Source organism: Hyalella azteca, unplaced genomic scaffold (assembly GCF_000764305.2).
Source record: "Hyalella azteca isolate HAZT.00-mixed unplaced genomic scaffold, Hazt_2.0.2 contig12555, whole genome shotgun sequence".
Lineage (NCBI taxonomy): Eukaryota > Metazoa > Arthropoda > Malacostraca > Amphipoda > Hyalellidae > Hyalella > Hyalella azteca.
This window is the reverse complement of record NW_025942510.1, coordinates 189601-206796: the sequence shown is the minus strand read 5'-3', so window position 1 is coordinate 206796 and position 17196 is coordinate 189601. Positions and strand designations below refer to the sequence as shown.

At 36.9% G+C, this 17196-nt stretch overlaps 1 protein-coding gene across 15 annotated transcripts in view; it reads left to right on the top strand.

Annotated features, from left to right (window-relative positions):
• Positions 1-17196, top strand: part of LOC108669542 (centrosomal protein of 290 kDa) — a 124802-nt gene that overhangs the window by 13430 nt on the left and 94176 nt on the right. For all 15 annotated transcript variants that reach the window (XR_007157012.1, XR_007157011.1, XM_047883307.1 and 12 more), the window contains exons 2-4: positions 13874-14098; positions 15505-15665; positions 16704-16804. Coding sequence is in view for 13 of the 15 variants with exons in the window: in XM_047883307.1 (XP_047739263.1) it covers positions 13874-14098; positions 15505-15665; positions 16704-16804 (487 nt within the window). In the remaining 2 variants the exon portion in view is untranslated. The remainder of the gene's footprint in view (positions 1-13873; positions 14099-15504; positions 15666-16703; positions 16805-17196) is intronic.

The window sequence follows — 17196 nt, the reverse complement described above, 5'->3', positions numbered from 1 at the left end:
CCTTCACGAAGGGCGGCCGGCAGTCGTGTCTGTTCTGTGGTGTGGTTCCCTTCAACGGCGCGCGACTCTCCCCTTCACTATGTTAGTAAAGTGTTGTAGTCTCGATGATATTCTGAAATAATGTTGGTGATAATGTGATTGAAATTGAAAGTTGTAGCGTAAAGTATTAAACGAAATTGATATATATGTAGAATATATTTATGCTGCGCCAAAAATTTTTTAGTAAAGTATTGTAGTCTCAATGATATTCTGAAATAATATTGGTGATAATGTGATTGAAATTGAAAGTTGTAGCGAAAAGTATTAAACGAAATTGATATATATGTAGAATATATTTATGGTGCGCGGAACATTTGTTATCGTTGTGCATTCAGTTTGAAAATTTCTTATGTTTACGGACAAATTTTGTACCAATCTATAGTTTCTGAACCCACAAAAAACAAACGAAAATCAAAGTTTTCGCGTAATGATTTTCGACTTCTTTTTAGAATGCATCGTTTTTCATTTATCAAGCTTTGCATTGGTCATTCTCTAAAACTATGTAATGTTCATTGAAAAGGTCTATCACATGGATTAAAGTACAATCCTGTAGCCTTTTTTCAAAACATTTTCCATTATTATACACATTTTGTTTGTCGTCGTTTTTGGCGAGTAAAGTTATTCACGAAAGATTGCATCATGAAAAAGGTTCATCAAGATGCCGACGTAAAAGTTGAACGCTGCTAAAAGTTTTTGAATTTTTAAGGTAATGCTAAATTGTTTTTGGGGCCAGAAATCTATAAAAATTTCATCAATTTTTTAATAATTTTTTTGAACATGAAGAATTTTATCATCAAACTGAATGCTAAGCGATATCTATTTCAGTTTGCTCACGATTTTTCAATTATCTATCCCTTTACGTGAAATAACAGAAATCATTGACTTTGAAAAAAATTCTAGTGTGTCGAACTTTAAATCTGATTTTTTGACCGAGGGCAATTGGGCTAAAAGAAAAAAAAAACTGAAAATAAAACCAAGTTCTTGCTACACTAAAATTAAAACTGTCTCCTGAATTCAAAATATTCATAGTGATTGTTCAAGAATTCTTTATTTAATTCTTGAGGATCTGAGTGATAATCTCAGAATATTTGAGCTGAATACTGAAAATCATCTGAATCCCTGAATATACTGAACTGGATTTTTATATCTACGTTAGTCTGGGTTAACTGGACTCACTTACTCGAACGAATTCGAACACAAGTCCACGGATTGACGATTGTGATTCGTGAAGCTTTATTGCCTCACGAACGCTTCCACCGGTGATTATTCGGTGCGATCCAGAGGAGGATTATTCACCGTTCCAGGAATCGAGTGTAATCCCTTGATTGATTTTACTTGCTCTGTAAAGAATGAAGATGATCATCCAGCAGCGGTGAGCATTTGGGACATAAAAGCGATCTGGATTTTAATTAACGAACAAAAAATTAAGTTTGTATACACTGTTAGAAAAATTGCCGTTAACGGTATTACCGGCGTTTCAGTGGCCGGTCGGCACGTGAAAAGAAACATCATGTCACCGTTTTTATTCTAATTTAACACTAAAAATCCGTGAAAAATCTCATATAAACGGCGTAACAGTTTATTTTCACGGGGCGACCGGCCACTAGAATGCCAGTGGGACCGTTTTTTCACCGTTTTTCTAACAGTGTAGCGTTGTTGGTGCTCATATTTAACTGGGCTTTATTTTCGACTGGTTTAGAACTAGTAAACTTCGATGTGTTTCATGTGGAGTTATAATTGTTTTGTTTCTATGTGTGTGCGATCATCGTACGTAGTTCACTAATTACTAAATGCCTCGATTAATCTAATGTGTATGTATAGTTGGCAAGGAATATCTCACAGAAAAATGAAAGGGTTGTTTTTGTTAAATTTTGACAGAATTTGTTACTCACAACACGAGCAGAGAACCGGGCCAAACTGGGTCACCGTGACCCATATAATGTCAAAAAGTTTATCGATATTATGACAAAGGATTTTTTTGCTCATGTCTAAATAGATCACATTGGCAGAAATTAGACAATGAAGTTTGATTTTATTTATAAAATATGTTTAAAAAGTCACTATCATCCGTCGCAATTCTAGGTAGGATGCATTAACGATGCAATAAATCAGTGGACAGAAGAACGATTTTAGTAATTTTCTGAGCGGACACATTACAGTCAAACTGCGGAGGCAAAAATAAAGCGCGAATTAAGACATTAATTATATTAATTAATTGTAATTAATTTTATTAATTAAGACATTATTAATTACATTAATTAATATTAATTCTGCTTCATTGTTGGTATAAAATCACAATTTTTCTCTTCCCGCGTACAGAGGAGAGAAGCCTCGAATCACGAAGTTGCCAAAAAAATACAAAGTATACAGCTAGAGCGGGTGTCATGTATACACATGTTGCATGTGTGCCTCTCACACAAACACCATGTGTAACAAGTGTCTTATGACAGCAGCTTCGTGAGTCATGTTGAGTCTCAGGCATGTTCATTTACTTAGCATGGCTATTAAACCAATGAAGGCTACATACCTTATGTACAACGTCATGTTGGGCTGTGTGCTACATACTTTATGTACAACGTCATGTTGGGCATACTATATACTTTATGTTACAACGTCATTTTGGGCTGTATACTACATACTTATGTACAACGTCATGTTGGGCTGTGTACTACATACTTTATGTACAACGTCATGTTGGGCTGTGTACTACATACTTTATGTACAGTACAACGTCATGTTGGGCTGTGTACTACATACTTTATTTACAACGTCTTGTTGGGCTATGTACCCCAATTAAGTTGAAAAGTTTCTATCGCAATGCAGCACGAAAATAAAGTTCTCTCAGGAATAGGTGTATTTATATATATGTTTTTTCTGTATTCCACTTTGAATAAACACGTCCGATTGTTTTAAGCATCGGCGTTGGGTAGACAAAATGTTTTTACTACTAAAAAAAGTCAGGAACCTCCAATTTAGTGCAAAAAGTTTAGACGTTGAACACGAATGCATTAAAATGTGATATAACACAATTCAGAAAGTGGGAATGTCCTTATTTTTTAACATTGCATTGCCCGTCAATGTAATCGTTAAGAAACGGCGGTTAACGGGTTAACTCAAATATATTACTGACTTAGACTATTACCGTCTTGTCCACTTGGCCGGGCTGTATAGGTACGGATCATACAATTGTTGAAAATATGATTTAAAGGATGCAAGTTTATTGTGTTAAAAGACTTTAAAGAGTGTCGCATGCGAATTCTAAAATGGGATTGGTTCTCTTCCTGAGCTACGATTTCCGCGGTTTCATCCTGAAGTAAATCTGAGTTGACGTGCACTTTTCTTACATTATAATTTTCTTTTATTTTAATTTCCCTCAATCATCATCGCAATCTAAGCATACTGACGATTTTTCTAATCTGATAATTTAATGTCATTAAATCGTGCTTGCATGTACGGTAAATTTTAAACTTACTTTCTTACGTTTTTATAGTACTTTTTAAATTTAATTTTAGCTTCGCGACCCGTTATAAATTATAGATATTATATAAAATCCTATGTTAAATATAATATGTGAAATTATATTTCTCATATAATACTTACGTTAGGGATAACGATAACTATTCTGCGCGAGAGATACGAGTATATTGATATTTTTATGAATCAATCTCAGCTTCCTAGTACATTATTATAAATGGACAACTTATTTTGGTTGGAATTTAGATAAATGTATCCACAGATAAATGAATGTATTTTTTTTGTAGCAACAATTTCAACCTCAAGTGTTATATTATTATTTTTCATTACTCTGATTATCTAATTGAAGTGCGGAGCAATGCGATGATTTAATATTTTTCCGCTGCCGAATTTATTCAATTTATTTTGGTAGTGAAACTAATGGCTACCCCATCGGTATTCTCATCATACTCGCCAGTTTTTTTTTATTTTCTCACTATTATAATGCGAACCCATTACTTAGGTTCGTTTTGGAAGCAACTTTACTCCTTAAACTACAGACTACGATCCTAGTAGCTAGGCGTGTATGTACCCTATCAAAATTCAAAGACTGCGGGCCGAACATAGTCGCTACACTCGGCGCAAAGTTTTCTGGGTCTGCTTGGCCAATCGATCGAAATTAGTTTCTTGTCAGAATCTCATTTCCAATTATATAGTCGCCTGAGAGTATGAGAAAGGTTGGACGAACCGAGTCAAATCAAGCTTGCAAGCTAGGCCATACTTTCAAAACTCGCTAAGTGAACGTAAGTACTTACGCTCTATTTTCTTGTCTACGATTGGTGGATTTTGCTTGAAAGGCCGTCAATGATTGGCTGATGAACATACGATCTCTTAACTTTTTTTGAAAGTATAGGCCTAGAGGTTGCCATTCAAACCCTAAGCCGAAGCTGACATAGAGCGGCTGATTTACGTACTCCGCGCCAAGTCTATAGGGCGGCACCTATCTCAGAGTCAGGTCCGCATCAAAATTTTGTTTGGGGTAAGAATAGCATTAACGACGGTATCCCGGGACAAAGCGTCACACACCCTTTATCTATTAACGTGCACATATTTTCTACTAAGGGCAACTCTCGTCACGTGCTTTTTAAGATGCTTTTAACATTAAAAAATGTCTCCCCAGACTATAGGTTAATGCTCCTCTTCCACAGACACCCAGTTTTTTCTAACCTCCGATTCTGCACACGGAAAACTTGGAAAGTTGCTTCCTTTTTTTTATTCAACTTTACAATGTTCCACTTGTTATTGCTAATTGGGCATTAAAATTTTTTGTGCGCGTCTGGAAAATGTTAAATTTTTTATCCAGATCCAGTTTGCTGAACCTCTGTCCTGCAATTGGTGCTACGGCAAGCCTGTACAGACAGGGCATGACACGCGACAGGTTCGAAATACCTGCAGATACCTATAGATACTTATAGATACTGCTAGATACTTCAGCAGATGCATTCAATCTTGCCTGATAGTCTTATGAGCAGTCTCTTTGCTGCGACAACTTATAGTTATCTACTGATAACTGTAGATACTTGCTGCTGATACTTTTGTGCAACTTGTAGGTGTCTACGGACACTGGTAGATATTGTTGTTAATACTCCTATTCAACTTGTCGGTGTCTACTGAAACCTGTAGATACTTGTTCATTCTACTGTTCAACTTTTCGGTGTCTACTGAAACCTGTAGATACTTCTTAATACTCTTTTCAACTCTTAGGTGTCTACTAAAACCTGTAGATACTTCTTCATTCTACTGTTCAACTTATCGGTGTCTACTGAAACATGTAGATATTTTTTCATTCTACTCTTCAACTTGACGGTGTCTACCGAAACCTGTAGATACTTCTTGATACTTTTTTTCAACTTTTATGTGTGTCTGCGGATTTTGTCAGATACTTCAATCTGATAATCTTCTTATTACTTGTAGGTACCTATAGATGCATCTACCTATTTTTTGTTACTGTTAAATATTTAGTCTCTTTTTTTTATGCCATATCACATTTCCAGAGAACTTCTCATGCTTATAAAGATACTTTCAACTTCACGCAATCCATGATTTTTCAGTGACGTTCCTCTTTTCAAAGCTTCCATACTGAACTATTTCGTCTTGAACCATTTGATTAATATTTATTTTTAGGTAAGTCTCAGACTTGTTGAGTTTCTCATCCTTTTAGATTCTTTCTCATTATTAGCTACTCTTTATGTTGATTATTTATTCTAATCACTCTAGTAGGTTCTTCTACCACACTCGTTAACTATTTTTCGTGGGTATAAATAATTCGGCCCAAATCTTGCACAGCTTCCAGAACTCTCTTCAATTTCTGAAGGACTTTGCTGAAGTCACTTTTATGTTTATTTTCTATTATCTTTATTATTTGAAGTGTAATACGTACATTCCTGCCTTTGATGAATATTCGAAACAATCAAGAATGAGGGATCAGAATAGAAACTTATAATTTTTAATTTCTTTTCTTCATTCTCGCAACACTTCTTTTCATATGAAAATATCACTTATTTCACTTTTCGCTGAGTACATTTTTAGAATATTCGTTGATATAAATTTTCGATTCATTCCTTGTTTTCTGTTCAAAATACCCTGTTGAAAACATCTTCTATCGACGTTTTGACTGACGACTGAAGTTTTAACCCCAATCGGAGTTAGGTCTGAGTTCATACAGAGTTATTATACATAATACAGTATATACGAACTCACTTATCGTAGCCTGAATTCATGCAGCGCTCGAATCCTAAGTATGTTATACATCATGTGAACATGTTCAGGTAGACATCGTATAGAACATGTTATTTTTATCGCATTTCTCAATTCGCATTTATGGAAAAAAGGTGCCATTGTGCTCGCCATGTCCGTCCGTCCGTCTGTCCGTCTGTTTGTGACTTCACGTTTTCGTCGACGAGAAAATGCGCTCTCTGTCACTCACGGCAGTGAGTACTGAGTTATATTTTTTCTTTGTACATCATTCAGAGAATTGTGATCATCATTTTTAAGTATGAAAATTTTACTGTCACTTTTCCGTAGTTGTTCCTGTATTCGAGACGAACATCGGAACTTCTTGGTCAACGGTGTTAATATTCTTTATTAATGTTATTATTAATCATCCAACCAATGTATACGTGATTACACTAGATAATCTAGGATGTTCAGCTGGCATGCGTTATTGTCCTAAATGAAAATCGCGTTGGGACCAGCGGAAATACTGTATTTCCATATTGACTTTTTATGAACTTTGACTTCTCTTTTCAAATCTTTTGACTTGCGCAATGCTCCTACTTCGAAATAATCTGACTTATTACGCGTGCATTTCTCTTCGACTTCTGTGCTATATTCGTAGATAAGCCTTTCGCTATAAAACTATTGACGGGACTAAATATATACGTATGAGAATTACGGAAAAGAACGTATTGATTATTAGAGAAGATAAATCGGTGGCCAACAATGGCCTTCGAAATTCCCTCCAAAAATTGTGAACGACAACGGGAACTACTAAGACCGTCATAAAGTACATTTTTTTAATAATGCTTGATTGTTAAATATAAATATATTTGCAAAGATATACGATCAAATTCTCTTGGAATTTAATTGCGATTTTAAAAACTTATTTTCACGCATGCCTTGGATTTTCATAAAATTTCCAGCATAAGATTTTGGTTTCTGACGCCGCTATCGATTTTTATTCATGCGTAGGGCCGGTTACACCAATCCAACGATTATTAATTGCAGAGATTTCCATCCAAGTTTCTTGTTCTTTTACGAACATTTTCAACACATTTCAAATTTTCTTCGTAAATTTTATGCGCATCCACTGCTCATTCAACGATGTGTTCTTGCTTCTTCTCGTTCAAGTTCGAATACTTTCATGTTTATTGTTAGGTTCATATGAAATGAAATGAAATCAATGATTGCTATGATATGAAATTGGTTTATATTTATCGTTAGGTTCATATAAAATGAAATCAATAGTGGCTATGATATGAAATTGGTTTATGTTTATTGTTAGGTTCATATGAAATGAAATCAATAGTTGCTATGATATAAAATTGGTTTATGTTTATTGTTAGGTTCATATGAAATGAAATCAATGATTGCTATGATATAAAATTCTAACGGTTCCTAAGGTCGACTCGTAATGGTGGAGAGGGGAGTTGAAACTTGAACCCGTTCGTTGTTTTCAAGTTTTTGTTCGTGTTTTTTAACCATCGTACGCTGTTGCCCTCATCGGATGAGTGGTCGTGGAGTTCAATGTCACGGGCGACGTTTCAGTTATGCGACGTATTAAGAATTGAATATGTACACTGTTAGAAAAAACGGTGAAAAAACGGTCCCACTGGCATTCTAGTGGCCGGCCGCCTCGTTAGAATAAACTGTTTCGCCGTTTATATAAGATGTTTTACGGATTTCTAGTGTTAAATTAGAATAAAAACGGTAACACGATGTTTCTTTTCACGTGCCGACCGGCCACTGAAACGCCGGTAATACCGTTAACGGTAATTTTTCTAACAGTGTACTATCGAAAATAATTACAGGGTTCCGACTGCTTCAGCTAATTACTAACGATTTTGTAAGCTAAACACGGCAATCACAGACAAAAAATGGCCGCTATATGTGTCATAGCGAGTTTTGATTGTACAGTAACATGTTTATGCAGGTAGACTTTACTTACATAAAATCTACATTTACACTAACATGTTCACGCGGGGAGACTTCATTTACATTAACTCTACATTTGTACTAACATGTTCACGCAGGTTCGGTAGACTTTATTTACATAAAGTCTAAATTTAAGCTAACATGTTCACGCGGGTAGACTTTATTTACATCAAGTCTACATTTACTCTAACATGTTCATGGAGGTAGACATCATTTACATAAAGTCTACATTTAAGCTAACATGTTTATGCAGGTAGACTTTATTTACATTAAGTCTACATTTACTCTAACATGTTCATGCAGGTAGACTTTATTTACATTTTGTCTACATTTAAGCCAACATGTTTACGCGAGTAGACTTTATTTACATAAAGTCTCCATTTAAGCCAACATGTTCACGCGGGTAGACTTTATTTACTCAATTAAGTCTACATTTAAGCCAACATGTTCACGCAGGTAGACTTCACGTATAGCCTTCGATGAGCTGTCCTTGAATTTCATCAGTGATAATATGGTGTAAAATGTACGTTTTCATCGTACACAATGTGCTCCACGGTACAAAAATGCCATGTCATGACGCAAGTTTTATTTGGAAAATTGACAACAAAGTTGAAATGATTTGCAATGTACCAACATTAACATTTCATGTGCTGTATTCTGTGGTACGTACTCATTAATGGTACTTCCACGAGTGTTGTATCTGACCTAAAATATTACTCTGTGTTTGTATATTCATAATTCAAGGGAGTACTTTTCATTACATTATGATGCACATGAGTTGCTGTGCTATGGTGCACATGTGTTACTGTGCTGTGGTGCACATGTGAAGCTGTGCTATGGTGCACATGTGAAGCTGTGCTATGGTGCACATGTGAACCTGTGCTATGGTGCACATGTGAACCTGTGCTATGGTGCACATGTGTTGTGCTGCTGTGCTACTGTGCTGCGGTGCTGTGGTGCACATGTGCTGCTGTGCTACTGTGCTGCTGTGCTGTGGTGCACATGTGCTGCGGTGCACATGTGCTGTGGTGCACATGTGCTGTGGTGCTGTGGTGCGCACAAGCAGGCGCGCTTGTTGCGTTCGCTTGGCAGCGGCGCGACGAGGCTTCCTTTAATTTAAGCTGCTGGGCCCACGCCAACCCCTGCTGGTGGATGGTGAGATGGTGAAGGGGAACTGTAGAGAAAAAGATGGTGAAAGGGGGATTAAAAGACGAAGATGATAAAGGGGAACTATAGAGATAAAGATGGTGAAAGGGGCTGTAAGGATTAAGATGGTGAAAGGGGCTAAAAGGATTAAGATGGTGAAGGGGGCCATACAGATGAAGATGGTGAAGAGGGCTATACAGATGAAGATGGTGAAGGGGGCTAAACAGATGATGGTGAAGAGGCTAAAAAATGAAGATGGTGAAGGGGGCTAAAAGATGGAGATGTTGAAGGGGGATAAAAAAATGAAGATGGTGAAGAGGGGGCTATAAAGATGGAGATGGTGGAAGGGGGCTATAAAGATGATGGTGTTGAGCAAAATAGAAAGGGGTGAAAATAATTCATTATGTGAGACAAGATGAAAAACTGGGACATGTAATGTGGATAATTGCTATTTGAATCAGAGTATTAATATAGGATTGGGGGCGAAAATCGAGGTAAACTCGGCTCGAACGGAAATAGAAGATAGTGAAGTGACCGAGAAGGTTTTTATTTATTATTATTAGACCGAGAATGTTTATTATTAGGTATGAATCAGGCAGGGATGAATAGTCTCGCAGGTGGTCCAATGAATCATGAGTCACAGCTGGAGAAATGAGTTAGAAGTAATTTTATTATGAGGCGTTTCTTAAGGCTTAGAAGATTGCATCATTTGCGTGAAGTTCGATTTAATTAACTTACGTCAAGCCATGCGGCATGGGTGCGCGTTGTAAATGATTTTTTAAGTTTAATTTTATTACTGAGATACTGTTGCAAATTTACGGTCACTAGAAAACATTGGGAAGGATGCTAAAATAGTTGATGCAAAATCAAAATAAAATATTTGGCAGTTTAAAATTCACATTCGTGCGCAACTTTTCCGACGCATCTTGCGGTCATTTGAAGTTAACTGATCATTTCCAACGAAGAAACTGATTTTCCAAGCATTATATGAACGGTGTCTAGTGTACTAAGAAATTACTCCTCGCTGGCTGATTATAATATCATAACAAACATTAAATATACTGCAACCGAATGACATTGCAAAGTTATTTCAACAAAGAAATAAATAAGTTAAAATCCACGTATTGGTTATTTATCAATGATGTCTAATTTGGGAAACATGATTTTCTATCTTCAGCATCTAAGGTTTCTATTTTCTATAAAATCTTTCTTAGACGCTGAAATTTTCGGCATGATTTTCTAGCGCATAAAATCTTTCTTCTAGCGCATAAAATCTTTCTTAGGCGCTGAATTTTTCCGAGTTTCCTTCGGAATCGAATTCTGTTGTGATGGTTGTGGCCAACTTGCCTGTTCTTTCGTTTCATGCTGTCGTGTTTGTAGAAAACTTTCATGGAAGACGTGAGTATTCGTGCATTTTTCCACCCTGGTTTTGTATTTTTCCACCATGGTTATGTATTTTTCACCCTGGTTTTGTATTTTTCCACCCTGGTTTTGTATTTTTCCACCCTGGTCGTGTATTTTTCCACCCTGGTTTTGTATTCATTTTACCTGCGTATTATTTGATTTTTTTTTTTGAGTGCAGTTGTTTTACAATAATTCTTTCAGAGAAACGGGATGGATATTCCTATATCAAAATAATAATTCTTAAAACGCCTTATCCAATTTTAATTTAAAATGTACTTGATTTATTATACGATATGATTTAAATCAAGTTATTTTTCATTTAGCGATTTCCACATGGATGTATTTATTTCGAATTTCGATTCCTTTAGTAAAATACATTGTTCTTGCTCACCTTGTTCTTTTGTGTTCGGTTGTCTATGTATAAGTAGGTTACTTTGTGAAGCAATTTATCAATATGGCATCCATTTATCAGTATGACATCCATTTATCACTATACCATCCATTTATTAGTATGACATCCATTTATCAGTATGACATCCATTTATCACTATAACATCCATTTATCACGATAACATCCATTTATCAGTATGACATCCATTTATCAATATGACATCCATTTGTCACTATAACATCCATTTATCACTATAACATCCATTTATCAGTATGACATCCATTTATCACTATGACATCCATTTATCAGTATGACATCCATTTATCAATATGACATCCATTTATCAGTATGACATCCATTTATCAATATGACATCCATTTATCAGTATGACATCCATTTATCACTATAACATTTATTTATCAGTATGACACGAATTACTTTCGGTACGAGGAGATATTTTTTACGTCGCAAGTTATGTATTGTGCGGCACAAAGCTTATCATTTCTCTACTAATTTTTAATTGGTAATCTTAGAAAAAATTTGTTTATGCGTAGACATATTTTCCCTTTTAGATTTAAAACGCATTTCGTGGTGACACAACTATTTGTTATTATGCGGCCTTTGATCTACCAACGTCATCTAAGAATTGTTCAACTCCTTGAAAATTCAAATGCCTTCTCTGGTCATAAATTTTACGCATATAAACAAGAAATTCTTATAATAAATTCTATTTGTTATTATACATATTTCTTCTGACTTACGTCACGTGTCATGAATTGCCAATTAAATTACAAATTCGTGCGTTATTTTCGTGCACAATTATACAAATATACAAATTCGTGCGCCTATTAAATGAATATACAAATTCGTGCGCCTATTAAATTCAAAAGACTTATTTCCACTTTTGACTTTACTCTTCTTGTTCTGTATATGTAAATACTTATTTGTTTGCTTGATTTCTTCACACGTTTTTTGCATAGTTTCCTGTCTCTGTTGTACAAACTTCTTTTTTATTGTTGCTTCCTTCCAAATTTCAACATTGGGTTTTAAACTCATTACAACACTTTTTATTTGTTCTTGTTTTGTTGACATATAAATGTTTTATTGCTTGATTTAATGGCTTTTACATAGCGTCAAATTTATTGCTAGTTTTCAACGCACGCTGATGCACGAGCTTATGTATTAAAATGTATTTTGTATTTTATGTGTGACATAGACCGCTTCTATTTTGCTTGTCTGAATAATTTAGATGTTTGAAGTCTCCTGTATTAATGTCTATGTTTGATATTAAGTTGACTATTCATAGCGTGGTTTTAATACACTGTTTGGATGTTTATTTGATGTGTGAACGAAATGTGTTCATTTAATACGAAATGTGTTCATTTCGTATTAAGTAACCACAAGGCATGCGTGTTTTCATCATGGGTATTGTGTATAGTGGCATGCCTTAACACATATACAGAGCATTACTAACAATACATTTGTTTATGTAATACATATAGTTCATGTTTCATTATATATTTGTTTATATTGATTGCTGGATCAAATGAAAACAATTTACATACAAGAAGAAAGTTTGTTCGTTTTTAATGAGCGAAACTTCTTTAATTTTTGCTCCATCAAATCGTGTCTCATTAGAAGTTTGAATTTAGTAGTCTCATTTATGCCACTGATATAAATCAATGTATTGATTAAAATATTTATTTGTTCATATTATTTATTGATTCAATATTTTCCATGATAATATTATCCGGCATGAATAACTTGCATTATTTTAATATTAAATTTAACAAAATCAATCAAGTTTGAAAGCGGAATAATTAGATCAAACTTGCAACTGACCTTAACTCATACCTCACCTTTCACAAAGTTCTCTCAATATACTTCTTTTACTATATCAACTTTCACATTCAACTCTTTTTCATACATTTTCTCTTAATTTCAGTACATACTTATTCCTGCATTCATCCTTGAACCTTTTCACTACCTTTCACTGTTCCTCTTCACTTTTTTAAACTTCCATACCCTCCACTTCTCCTATAATCTTCACTGTTGCTCCCCCTTTCACTAACCCGTCACTTCACGTTTTCCCTTTCCTTATTCCTTATCCCTTTCCTTATTCCTTATTCCTTATCCCTTTCCTTATTTCTTATCCCTTTCCTTGTTCCTTATCCCTTTCCTTATTCCTTATTCCTTTCCTTATTTCTTATCCCTTTCCTTATTCCTCCATTCCCACACTTCCTCCGCTAACCCCACCTATCATATCCCTTTCCTCTAGGTTCCACCCCCTTCTCCCCTCTCCTTCACTAATCTTTATAATTCCTATCTTTTCTTTCCACCTTTCACTATCTCCCACCATATTTCCTCCTTTCACTATCTCCTTTCACAAACTTTCACCACCCTTTCTCTTACACCACCCCATATCCCCTCCTCCCTTTAATCACCCCACCTCCCATCCCCCTTTCACAATCACCCCCATTCACTAATCTCCGCGGTCACCCCATTCACTAATCCCCACCTTCTCCTTCACCCCATCCACTAACCCCCAACCCCCCCCCCCCTTCATCCCATCCACTAATCCCCACCTTCCCTTTCACCCCCATTCACTAACCCCCACCGTCCCCCTTTCACCCCATTCACTAATCGCCACCTTTCCCCTTCCACCCCATCCACTAAACCCCACCCCTCCCCCCTTTCACCCCATTCACTATCACCCCGGGACCGCAGGTTCCTGGTGAGCTTCATGGTGGATGCCCGTGGGGGAGCCATGCGGGGGTGCAGGCACTCAGGGGTGCGGGTGATCATCCCCCCCCGCAAGGCCGCCTCCCCCATGAGGATCACGTGTCGCTACCTCAAGAAGGACAAGCTGGTGCACGCGCCTCCCCTCATGGAGGGGGAGGCCCTGGCCTCCAGGATACTCGAGATGGGGCCTCAAGGGGCCAAGTTCTTGGGGTGAGCAATGCTATCTTTATTATCATTGATAACATCATTGTTAGATACCATTGCTAGATACCATTGATATCTTCATTATCATTGATAACATCATTGTTAGATACCATTGCTAGATATCATTGCTATCTTCATTATCATTGGTATCTATTATTGCTATTATTGTTAGCTAGCATTGTTAGATATTATAGATATCATTGTTAGAAATTGGCTATCATTAGTTAATTGAATATCATCGGTGGCTATCATTGATATAGATATCATTGCTATTGCTATCATTGTTAGATATCATTGGTAGTTATCATTGCTATAGATATCATATAGCTATCATTGTTAGATGATATAGTTAGCTATCATTGTTAGATATTATTGCTGTAGCTATCATTGCTAATTGCTATCATTGTTAGATGCTATTGCTAGCTTTCATTGCAGTAGCTATCATTGCTATGGATATCACTGTTAGATGCTATTGCTAGCTAACATTGCTGTAGCTATCATTGTTTTCTATTTTCGGTGATTATGGTTATTAATATCATTTTTCCCTAGCTGTCATCGCTGATGCTGACAATTATCACTATGTATCATTACGCATTTCGAGCACGGTAATCGCTGTTCACCATCAATAATCAAAAATATTTTTCCTGTACTAATTGCTTCATACACTATTTAAGCATAGAAATATTACAGCTCTACACGACTCTCGCTCCCGCAGCCCCGTGATCCTATTAAGCATAGAAATATCACAGCTCTACATGAGTTTCGCTCCCCCCAGCCCCGTGATCCTAGAGGTGCCGCACTGCTTGTTTCTGCATGGCAATAATAACTTGAATCATTCACTATTTAAACACTGAAATATCCCAGCTCTACACGAGTCTCGCTCCCACATTTTGCGCTATTTAAGCATAGAAATATAACAGTTGTACATGAGTCTTGCTCCCCAATAACTTACATTATGCACTATATAAGCATAGAAATATCACAGTTCTACACGAGTCTCGCTCCCGCAGCCCCGTGATCCTGGAGGTTCCTCACTTCGCGTGTTGTGCGGCATTCATAACTTCAATCATTCACTATTTAAACATAAAAATATTACTGCTTCCCCTGAGTCTCGCTCCAAAATAGCTTGGATTTTGCTCTATTTAAACACTGAAATATCACAGCTTTACATGAGTCTCGCTCCCGCAGCCCCGTGATCCTGGAGGCTCCCCACTTCGCGTCGCTGCGCGGCATTAATAACTTGAATCATTCACTGAAATATTACAGCTCTACATGAGTCTCGCTCCCACATTTTGCGCTATTTAAGCATAGAAATATAACAGTTGTACATGAGTCTTGCTCCACAATAACTTACATTATGCACTATATAAGCATAGAAATATCACAGCTTTACACGAGTTTCGCTCCCGCAGCCCCGTGATCCTGGAGGTGCCACACTTCGCGTCGCTGCGCGGCAAGGAGCGCGAGATCGTCATCCTGCGCTCCGACAACGGCGAGACCTGGCGCGAGCACACGCTTGAGGCCACGGAGGACGCCGTCCAGGAGGTCCTCAATGAGTCCTTCGACGGGGAAGGTGAGGCCAACAATGAGTCCTTTGATGGGGAAGGTGAGCCCACAGAGAGGAGTCCTTCGACGGGGAAGGTGAGGCCAACAAGTGGTGCTCAAGAATGAATGTAATAATGTAACAGCGATGTGTAAAGAAAGAAGAATTTAATCATAGTTACACACCGGTAAAGTATATTTCATCTTTTCAATTTCGTGTCTGTGTCACAACGAGCTCCTCGTACTCGTTTAATAACAAGTCTCGGTTCCGGTTCCAAGGTCCCGGTTCCGGTACTAAGGTTCCGGTTCCAAGGTCCCGGTTCCAAGGTCCCGGTTCTGGTTCCAAGGTCCCGGTTCTGGTTCCAAGGTCACGGTTCCGGTTCTAAGGTCCCGGTTCCGGTTCCAAGGTCCCGGTTCCGGTTCTAAGGTTCCGGTTCCGGGTCTTATGACAGTTTGGCAGATATAAATAAGCTGCGCGTATGATTAACTGGCATCAACATTATTCTGATGTGTAGCTTTATTAATGTAAATTTTAATGTTAAATTTCCCCCAGGAATGAAAGTAATGTTGCCCTCAGACTCCAATCAGCCGTTGGTTGTAACATGAATATTGTAACACATGAAAAATCGATATTAATGTAGATTTCAATGTTAAAGTTCTCTCAGAAATAGAAGCAATGTTGTCCTTAACCTCCAATCAACCGTTGATGTTTACACCAACATTGAAATACTTCAAATGTCATTATTAATTAATTGTCGTTAATAATAATGAACTGGCGTTAATATTAAAGAATTGTCGTTAATGTTAATTCATAGTCTTTAATATTAATGAATTGTCGGTAATATTAATGAATTGTCGTTAATATTAATGCATTTTAAATGTATTTAATGAATGTGAATGTATGAAATATATTGTATAGGCAACATGAATGCATACATTAATGTTGATATTGTTTGAGCTTGAATATATTGTATAGGCAACATGAATGCATACATTAATGTTGATATTGTTTGAGCTTGAATATATTGTATTAGCAACATGAATGCATACATTAATGTTGTACGAGCAGAGCTGAAGCAGCTGGATGACCTGAACACGAGCCGCATCACCCGCATCCTGACCACAGACTTCCCCCAGTACTTCGCTATCGTCACCCGCATACGTCAGGAGGTGTGTAATATGACTAAAATACATTATGAATAATTTATATGGACCTTTATGATTAAGTTATTATGAAGCTGTATAATTGAGTTATTAGGATCCTTTATAATTGAGTTATTATGAACCTTTGTAATTGAATTATTAGGAGCCTTCATAATTGAGTAATACGACCTTTTATGATCAGACGAGCACCCTATAAATATGCAAAGGACAAGAAATAATAATTTTGCAATTTATGCACTGTCTTCTACCCGATTCTTCCTCATAACCCTCATCTCCTCTACCTTTCCCCCCATTCCTCATACCCTCCCCACCAGGTGCACGCCATAGGCCCCGACGGGGGGATGTTATCTTCCCCCTCATAACCCTCCCTCAATCCCCTGCCTCCCCACCAGGTGCAC